At 41.2% G+C, this 10,269-nt stretch overlaps 1 protein-coding gene across 2 annotated transcripts; it reads left to right on the top strand.

Moving 5' to 3' along the window:
* Positions 1-1,509: 1,509 nt before the first annotated feature.
* On the top strand, positions 1,510-10,254 carry GIP (gastric inhibitory polypeptide). Of its 2 annotated transcripts, XM_013200211.3 has the most exons (7): positions 1,510-1,591; positions 1,905-2,090; positions 4,157-4,284; positions 5,347-5,493; positions 5,835-5,966; positions 8,792-8,884; positions 9,909-10,254. In XM_013200211.3, the coding sequence occupies exons 3-7, from the start codon at positions 4,211-4,213 to the stop codon at positions 9,916-9,918; spliced, it is 456 nt and encodes a 151-aa protein (XP_013055665.1). In that variant the 5' UTR covers positions 1,510-1,591; positions 1,905-2,090; positions 4,157-4,210; the 3' UTR covers positions 9,919-10,254. The 2 variants fall into 2 exon arrangements, with proteins under 2 accessions (XP_013055665.1, XP_047906816.1); XM_048050859.2 differs by lacking the exons at positions 1,510-1,591; positions 8,792-8,884; positions 9,909-10,254 and adding an exon at positions 8,029-8,341 and having other exon boundaries at positions 1,663-2,090.
* Positions 10,255-10,269: the final 15 nt, after the last annotated feature.

Genomic DNA, 10,269 nt, shown 5'->3' with positions numbered 1-10,269 from the left:
ATCCTTTATCTTAATGTAATAGAGATGCAAGACTTTTTGCCCAAGAGGCTGGTTGTGCCAGGGAGTTGTGTAACTACAGAGTAGCAAGAGTTTTGCTCTGCCAAGGAGGGCTGCAGTAAGCTGGATGCATGCTCATTCTGCACTCTATGCACTCCTGATGTAGGAAGACAGGTGGTGGTTGAAGCAAACCTATACCTGATAGTGTGTCACAGCAGCATTTCTCAACAACATTTCTCAGTTTTACCACAGGGAAGCTGTCACAGCACCGAGCCTGACAGAATTCAAGAAGTGTTTGGACAATGCTCTCAGATACATAGTCTGATTTTTTGGGTGGTCTTTTGAGGACCTAGGAACTGGACTCCATGTTCCTCATGGATCCCTTCCAACTCAGGGTATTCTGTGATTCTACTTAATTATAAAAAAAAAAGGCAGAAAAAGTATATTTCAGGAAGGAATTTCAAAGTAGGAAGCTTTACACAGAGACATGTACCTCAATCATGCTGGATTTCTGCATTTGTTCAGGACAAGTTACATCATGGACACTGTGCTAGCACAGTGAAACCCTTTCCCACACTGAAATCATTGATATACTTCAATTTTGCCATTATTACATTATATACATTTCCACTAAGGTCTGCTTCTTGTGCAGCCCAACAAGAAAGTCTACTGCTTTCATGCACAAATCCATGATGTAGCTAAGCCAGCCCAAGCCCAGGAGAATAGGCACACATATCCCTCCTATATCCAGGTGTGTAGGGTTACTGCTCCAAGCAGCTCAGCTGAACTCCATAAACAAGTGCTGGCAGACCTGAGGGGAAGGTTGTAACTTGGATAACCTCCTGTAAAAGTTCAGGCAGCTTAGGGGAACTAAGCCACAGGCAGGACTATGTTTTACAAGTCAGCACAACCAGCCACAGGCACTGCTTCAGAAAAGATGCAAATAGAGCTTAGCTTGTGTGTTAAAATAGCACAAAGATAATCCTTCTCTGTTCCTTCAACAGATTAAACCTGGGTGCAACAAGGATCCTGGAGCAGCTGGGACACCCATGGAGCAGCCCCTGACCAGAACTCACATACTAAAATGCAGTAGGCCCAGGTCTTCTCCCAGATAGGACTTGGGTTGGGTAGGGCAGGTCAGACAGCACAGAGAACATCTTACCGGGCATACGATCACAGCAGAACTGGTGGGAGTGGGGTTTAACCCCTTACACTTTAATGGTATAATTAACATCAGGGGTACATCTGCTCTCCTAAATCCAGCTGTACAAGGGCGAGATGAAGTAGTTGCCTTACTGACACTCACCTCCAGCAGCTACAGAACCATAATAAAGCACTTCTTCACTTGTTCAGGACAGGAGTCAAAATAGTTGCTGTGCTTCAGGCTAACTTAGCTGCCATCCTTGATCCCATATAGGCTGCTGCTGTGCCACCACCATTCATCTCGTTAACCAGCGCTGCCTCACTATTTCCTAATAGTTTCCTGTCTGCTGCTATCCATCCCAAATTTTGTCCTCTTAGATTGCAAATTCTGGGGGATAGATACAGCTTTCAGTATCTAGGTTTGCACAAGGAGGTTGCAGACCACAGTCAGGTTGCCCAGACTCAATGCTGATGATGACAAAAATAACAATCGAAGCTCTTGGTTTTAGCGAATTTATTTGAACTTTAAGAGAGAGAAGCAGCAAACTGAATCTCTCTAAGATGATTCTCATGCTTCTCAAAAGAAGAGATGGATATTAATAAAACTTTTGCTGGGGAAGGAGGTGTTATGTGGAATTAAGGTTTAGATCAATACCATATGCATTATGTCCACAATACACATTCATTCTTGATTTTGCGATATACTAATGTGTAATTACCATTAATGTAAACATATTTTTAAAGGTTATTTTCCTGCTCTGCAGGTCAATGGACCTAATGAAGCAGATCTAAGTGGGCTTGAGCTACTTTGAGTAGGTGCTTGATTTCCTGTTTACCTCATGGAAGTGGGTTTGGTCCCACACTGCTAATGTTTATAAAGGCTCTGAAGGATCTCCTCTGAGCACTAGAACTGGTCGAAATCTTCTGAGCAGCCTCAGTGGAGTAGAAAGGTAAGAAGCTCTATATCAGTCTATATTTTTTTTTATTCTTTTTCCTAAGATGAGAGTGAGCAGTGCTTGACAGTGTCAGGCAGTATCTATAGCAGAGTAGGAACAAGCTGTACCTTTGGCTGAGTTTTTCCTGAAGTGGTGTAAGACTAGCAATTTTCTTGATAGGTTTGGTGGAAAAGAACTATAGCAGTACGCACCGTGTTGTAAAGGGAAAGACTGTTATTTTAGAGGATTCAGTACATGGCAAGTCTCAGGCTGGGATCTGCCCCTTTAAACATATTCTACACAGGGAAATGATGAGAAATTGGTTCTTGGCTGCTTTTTGTATCCTAGCTATGAATAAAACAGGGATAACTCTTCTTCCAAAGCAGACGGTATTGCACAGGGGATTTGAAGACCTTCATGTAGTAAAGATCCCACAAGTAGATACTACTCTTCCTTTTGTGAAGGAATCAAATTGTAAAATCAAAACAGTGTAATGACAGTTACAGTTAGCAGTAAATGACACTCCAGGCGAGACTAACTGAGCTTGATTTGAGTATCATACAGGCAAAGGGGTCTTGTATTAATTCAGGAATGGTTTCTCTACAATCTCCGAAAATGCAGACTGTTTTTCCTTGCTGCTTAGATAAATTCTGCAGAGAATAAGTGCTACCCTTTCTTAAAATTAAGGGTACAATATATGTCCTCTCCTATTTTCATAAATAATTATCTTAAGCAGAACAATATCCTTGGATGACTTAACTATTTTCAGATTCATCATCATAACTACAGTGATATATGTAATGAATAGCAAATAAGAGGGAAAGCTTATTTAATCATGACACTTTTCTCAACTTTCATTTAAAATACTCTTTGGCTTTCTGTATAACGAAACCTACTTTTCATATTAATACACTCTGTAACTATTTGCCTCTTACTGCTTTAGCTGTAAATATTTCAGGGGTTTTGCCACTGTTCAATATATAACACCTTTGCTTTTAAAAGTATTCCTCTCAACTTGATATCTCTGAGATAATGTAACACATTTAGTATTCAGCCTATATATAGGCCAAAACATTTGTAAAAAAAGTCACAGTTTTCCAGAAACAAACAAACAAAAAAGCCTCAGTTATGAACAACATCCAAACTTACAAATTCTTGTTTTCTCCAAAATAATAATTGGGCAGTTGTAAGAATGCAAATTGCTACTTATGAGTAAAGTTTCACTAATGTATGAATGAATTTTTGAAGGATGGGATACCTAAGTCCTGATCTAGACTTGTTTTTGTTACTATATTATTCCTGTTAACAGTAGTTCTCCAGTACAATGCAGATTCCAGAAATATTGATAACAAAGAGTGAGGTGAGAGACAATAAAATACATCCGTGAGCCTTGATCAAAACCATTTTTGTACAGAGTTTGCAGAGCTGGAATAGTTATTAAGAGCTCAAATGTCCAAGGTCTACTGAGCTGAACTGTGGACATGAGGACTAGGAACAGCTTGAAACTAATAAATCTTGGAATTGATCAAATTCCGTCACTATCCTGAGATATTTTTCATAACAGATATTCACTGACTCTGGCACCAGTCCCGACGTAAGGCATTATCCATCCCTACAGAAAGTTTCCCAGGAATTAGATCAGGCTGCTAAATCCTGCAGAACTGCAGTATGGGATAAGCAGGATGTGATGTAACTCCTGTTTGCTCTTGAATTGCCTGATCCAATGTGCGTTCTCATTCACATACTTAAGATTGAATTGACCCTTAAAGCACAATGAGGTACCCACAGGGTCAGCTTGTAAATGTGGAACAATACAATGTCCTCGCCTCCACGAATGGGCAAATCACAATTAATTTGATGGTTGCAATAAAAGTATAGGGAACAGATGTTAATAGACGCCACTGTGGTGAAGGAGCATTGTTATTGAAAGAGTAACTTAACTGTGAATGGCAAAGGAGAGCTTTGTAGGTTGGAGAAAGCTGTTCCAAGGACAAGGAAAGAAACATGTTTACAAGTGCAGGCACATGCCTAACCATTGCCCATCTCCCTGGGTTCACTGTCATGTCACTTATGTATCCCAGGGGCCAAGCATCTGGATTGCCCTCTGCTTTTGAACAGAGAAATCAGCCAAGAAAATGATGTCTTTGAAAGTTCTTTCTCTGCTTTTTGCTTCTTTGAGCTTTGTTTTGATGGAAGAGAACGTCTCAGGGTAAGTGTTTTGGAAAACCCACAATGTATTTTGAGCCTTTTCCAGCTTCCTACTGGAGGCAAGTAGACTATTTCCCTTGGCATCTTGGTAAATAGGTGAGAACATGAGTCCTGAGGTAGCTCTTGGATAATAGAAAGACAGCAAAGCATACAGAGATGAGCAAATGATAAGAGAGGTCTCAAATTAAAGCCTTTGAGCCAGAGCCAAGAACTCCCAAGTTTTCCCTAAAAACTACATTGCTCCAGCTGGGAGTAACAAGCTGGAAGGCAACCAGGAAGTGAAGGTTGGCTGGGAACTAGAAACAAAATGTAATTGTCTCCCATGAATACGGCTAGGGGGCATTTGATATTTCAAAGTTTCTGAAAATGTGACCAGTTATATAAAGCAGGTACATAAAGACTTTCCATCTCTTCCTCTGATTTCTGCCACAAAACTTCCAACTACCACATGAGAAGATCTAAAAGAAACCCTATTAGAGCAGCAAGAGCTGCTGCAATTCCAGATAATAACACTAAAAAAAGATCAGCCTTGATATCCTTTGCTAACTTAGCTAGCCACCAAGTACGTCTACACTGTCAGACCAGCACTGGCTTCAAGTTCTGGACCTTGTCTCCTGCTGTCCACCCCTCAGGCTCTTGAGGACACAGGAGGAGGTTCCCTTGGCCCTATGTGTGCAGCTCACTAGAGAAGAGAATCTGTGTATACTCAGTGTCTTAACACTTAGTCAAAGTCTATATCCATCAGGCTATGGCAGGAAAGCTACTCTGACTCCAGACGTCAGCAAATATCCCAAGTTCATCTCCTCCTGAGAAGTCAAATGTGAGCTGCAAATGTGTTAGCAGCCAGAAAAATGGATGAGGAGATTGCTAGCTCCTTCTCTAGTTAACTCTTCACTTTACAATGCAGGAACAATCACCTGTGCTAAAAAAGAATTAAAAGTGATCACAAAACTTTGCTGACCTTAGGGGATGCATGGGCAATCCCATGCAACCCAAGCAAAATTCTGCATAGTGCTTGCTTCTTGTCTGAGCAAGAATCACTCTATCTGTACTCTTACTGTAGCATAAGTATAAGGACTCCCAGTGCCAGACCAGTGCAAAAACGCTACTCTGAGGCCACCCTGGCAAGTGATTACAGCCGCACAATGGATAACATGCTGAAGAAGAACTTTGTGGAATGGTTGCTAGCCAGGCGAGAGAAGAAAAGCGAGTAAGTACATAGACTTTCAGCGCTTCCATGATTTGAACTGACAGCTGTTGTCAGGCAACTGTTGGCTACAGAATAATGTAGAGCTGAGGATATTTTCCTTGGACTGCAGCAGTGATTCTCTGGGGACTTTCTCTTCCTTTTTTTTTTCCTTAAGTCCTTGAAGCGTTTCTTGTCTGTCGGCACACAGCACAACTATCCTTCTCTCTATCCAACACTGCCTTCTTCTCTGTATGCTTGGTAGATGGAGTGGGAAGGAGTTGGGTTTTGTGGAAAAGCAGCATTTCAGCACCCTCTTGTGGCATCTCAGGCTGATGTCCTTCTTCCCATTTTTGCCTTTTCAGCAACGTCATTGAAACATACAAGAGAGAAGCTGAGCCACAAGCATCAGCTGTGAATGGCCAAAGCTTGGACCTGCGCAACCATGAAGCCAAAGACTTCTTTGCTTGGCTTCTAAAAAACAAGAAAAATCAGAGGTGAGATTGGCAGAATAGGAAATAAGGACGAAGTCTGGTCCCCAAGGGAGGGATGAGGTCCCCAAGTGTTCAATTTTTGAAGGGATGTTTTAGGGCAGAAATCGGTGATAACACTGTCAGCACAGGAAAACAAAAAGACCTCTGTTTCAAAAGGGAATTCCATATTTTGCAATTGTCTCATGAGTGACAAAAATAACAAATACAAAAAAGCTTCTAAAACTTTACAATTTCTCACGAAATACACACTTCAGAAACAGAAAAGATTGATTTTTTTTTTTTCCTTTCAAAGTATCAGAACAGCCTCATCAAAGCCCAGCACTTTTAAAAAAGTCAAAGTGCTGTCTTTTGACAGGGCTGAAGCACATCCATTCCTGCAACATACTAACACTACAGTAATGGAGAAGTTAAACTGAAGTGCTTTGACCTAATAAAACCATTCCATTCTATTCAAAACCCTAACAAAAGAAAACTTTCCAGTGAAAATTGGGATGAAACTGATACATTCCTGCAAAACTTTTTTGATTTGATCAAATCGTCTCACAGGGCAAAAATAAACAAAACAGTTATTCCATTGTATCATTGCTACACACTCTTACTATGAAAAGCATGAGATCTAAATGTGAAATTATGCAGGAGAGATGCCCGAGTGACTCAAGGAATTCCCCAGTTTGTTTTTGATCTATGTCACTGGAGACACTTGCAGTCTTATTCAGATGTATCTACGCTGGTTACAGGAATGATGGCAATGCAATCTAGTTCTTAAAAGGTACCTCTCAGGAAGGTAACTTAGTCCATACGGTGCTCTCTCTTGTTCCAGCTAGTACCTTCATTTCCCAAGCCATCTGGCTGAGAGTGCCATCTCTGTGTTGCACAGCTTTGTGCTGTGTCAGCATAGCCATGGCCTGTCAGTAGCGTGTTTCACCGCCCCCCAATCTTACCTCATGTCGCAAATGTTCAAAAAGAAGGTTAGACACTTGAGTCCAAACAAAAATCTGTTCTCAGGCACTTTCTATTAAAAAAAGAAAAAAAAAAAAAGCCAACAAATGAGGGAAACATTTCCTTTCTTTAACATGAAGGGGATTTTACAAAACCTAACAGGTTGTTGCTGATTAGTCCCAAAATTGTGTCAGGAAGGAAAACAGGCACTTACTGCACATGGCTCACATCCTTCAGGCACAATTCTAGTGTCTCTTGATAAGAGAATGAAACCTCTAACTTACAGGGAGTCATGGGACAGTCACCCAGAACAAGAATCTGGGGGCATTTGTTGTCTTTTACAGCCTTTGCATGAAAACTGCTTTAGAAACAAACGTGCAGGGGATGACCCAGGGGTGGGGGAAATGAGCACTGTTATGGTTCACAGAGGTGTTAAGGCCAAGCACCCAGAAAATCAGACATTGAGAATTGCTAGTCATACTGAAAATGCAGAATCAAAGAAACAAGGGCTTTGTGGGATCTCAAAAGGTCATTTAGTCTGACCTCTCCTACAAGGCAGGATCAGCTTGCTCTAAACTACTCCTGACAGATATTTTTCTAACCTGTTCTTACATAGGACTGGGGGGGGAGGGAAGGAGAGGGAGAATGACACACACACCTTTGGTGCTAGAGATTAATCAGCTTGTTAGTTAATAATATTTAAAAAAAAAAATGCAGTGTTTCCCCTAATCTCCTTAATTGCAAATAAAAACCACAATTTGTGGGGTGAAAAAGTCCTCAGAAACAAAGGCTTCCCTTTGTGGGCTTGGGGCATAGATCCTGCTTCACTCTGCCTTTGTTTTGATGCCTGCTGGGTTTAAGAGAGGACATGGGGTATGGGAGGGGCGGGGGGTGGTACAGGACTGTTCCTTCTCATCTCCTAAGCCTGACAGATATATTCAGTGCTAGATATCCCAGACTGACCAAGATCAAAGCAGTGTTCTGTAGCAGGATCTCATCATGTCAAAACTAGGTTCTGTTGATTTTTTGTTGTTGTGTTGTTGTTTTGCTATGCTTAGGGGAACACCCCCCAGCCACCAAGATGTACCTTTATTCACTCTTCTTCACTGGCACTTCTATTTTACAGAACAGAAAAACAGTTACTAAGAGCATAGTGTCCTTTCCTTCAAACTGTCTCTCCTAGTTCATGGCTCTACTGCACTGCCCAGGAGGCAGCAGAGGGACTTCTGTTAAGGAGCAAATGACTAACCTTGTCAAAAATCTAAGTGCTGCCTGGAGGAAAAGATGATGAAGAAAATGCCGTATGGATTCAGATCTTTTTAGTTAACTAATCCTTGATCTAGGCTGGGAGGCAGAGATTTGTACTTGGCTGTTTCAGAATATAGAGGGATGAAAGACTCCCTTTTAAGATTTAAAAGGTTTTTTATATATATACAAATAAATTTAGTTAAGAATTACACAGTACTGAAAAATAAGAAAAGAAGAAAATGCATCCTCTTGGCTGTGGAGATAGGAAGTGGTGAACAAAGAAGAAAGATGAACTGAGACAAGAGCCTGAGGTGTCTAATTTGAATCATGCTCAACTGAAACCCAGGAAGAGAGAAAGAAATCCTCCTGGCTTTCTTTCCTTAAATCAGCTCATCCCTCAGTTCCTCCCCACTGTCACTGATAATGTTGCAGAACAGTCTCATTTCCCAAGAACAGGGAAAGAAAAAGCGAAAAGTTGATAGGATTGACAAGATGGCAAGCAATGCACTAAGTCAAAGGTATTAGAAGACAAGGAAAATAAAATATGCCTGTGAACTCGATGCAATTGGAGTAAGATTGTTATATACACATTTGGGTGGTTTCCTTTCCTCTGTCTTTATGGCATGGCACATTTCTTGCAGTTTTACTTCTCTGGAAGGTTCAGAAGATTTGAAGGATGTTTTGAACCAGGAGTTTCTGACATGGCTAATGTCGATTGACCTCTGCAGACCAACGTGAGTGGTTGTTCTACCTGTTCCTGTTGTTAAAAACATCCCTTCAGATCCCATTCCAGCACTGTACAAAGGTTTTGCCCCAAAGGTCCTTGATGCAGTGCTCATCTTTTGATAGCTGTTGAGTGCTCACATGGCGTAGCTCAGCTGAATTTCATTGGACAGTTAAGAGCTTTGGCCAGAGTTTGGCTCTGCAAGAGAATCTTCAAATCATTGATATGATAAACTGGGGGATGGGCAAATTTCAAGTTATGACTGTCTAGAGAAGGCAGGTTAGTAAATTCTTTTCTCTATTTTTATGAGAAAATTAGATGTTCATCTAACCATTTACAGAAAATACTTTTCTTTTTCTACTCAACATACCTAAGTATGAAAGACATTCAGAAAGAAATACAACAAGAAATTGGGATGCAAAATGTCCAGGGGAAGGTCCTGAGAAGGCTCAAGGAAAGGGAGAGCCCATCTTAGAGGCTCTAGTAAAATGAAGGCTGAGAGAAACAAAGTCACCATCTATTAAAAAACAACAACAAAAAAAAAAAAAAAAAACAGAGAGAAGAGCTATTTATGCTAATGGGAAAAGTTAGACAAGAATGAAAAAGGATGAACTGGCCACAAATAGTCTGGAAATAAAAGGCAGCTCTGTGCTACAACCAATTCCATGCAGCTTGGTCAGACAATGTGAACTAAGTGGCCAGCAAGCAAGCAAGCCAGAGAAAACAATTAACTCTTGAGCTCATCCTGCAGCCTTTCCCGCAGAGGGGGAAAAAATAATAATAATAAAAAAGCATTTATCTCCTCTAACCAGTTGCTGATTTTTTCTCAAAAGCTGTAGATACTTGCTATTAGATGCTTACTAACTTTGAGACGTCTGTCCTGCTATCAGAATGGATTTCCAAGGTATCAGAGGGGACTAGTGGGTAAAGAAGCCAATAACTTATGCTTTGTTTCACGTAGAAACCAAATTAAAATGGGTTAAGTGTGGTCCCACAGGGATTTATGCTTTTCTCTCCCACTTCTGCTTCATTAGGACTGTGTAACTCCAGGACCCTATCTCAAGGAGCTCTCCACTCTATCAACGCACTCACTACGGAGGAAGATATTCTATGTTCATTCTGTTCTATGCATATTGTCCACTTTGCCAATGTAAGAAATAAAGATTTTAGCCTGAAGCTGAAATAAGATTTAGTTAAGGCTTCGTTTGGGGATGGGCTATAAAACGTTACTAAATTACTTTTTAAAAAAAAGGCGTCATTCAAAGCAGGGCTCGTAAGGGTCCCAACACGCGCTGCGTTGTGCGGGTCGGTGAATCCGGCCTGCAGCTGCCGCAGCCGTAACGCGGCACGAGCCTGGCCGCAGGCTGCCGGGAGGCCGCGCCTGCCGCCGCCCGG

The sequence above is a fragment of the Anser cygnoides genome, chromosome 22 (genome assembly GCF_040182565.1).
Source record: "Anser cygnoides isolate HZ-2024a breed goose chromosome 22, Taihu_goose_T2T_genome, whole genome shotgun sequence".
NCBI classification, from domain to species: Eukaryota; Metazoa; Chordata; class Aves; order Anseriformes; family Anatidae; genus Anser; species Anser cygnoides.
This window is presented reverse-complemented; position numbering and strand designations above follow the sequence as displayed.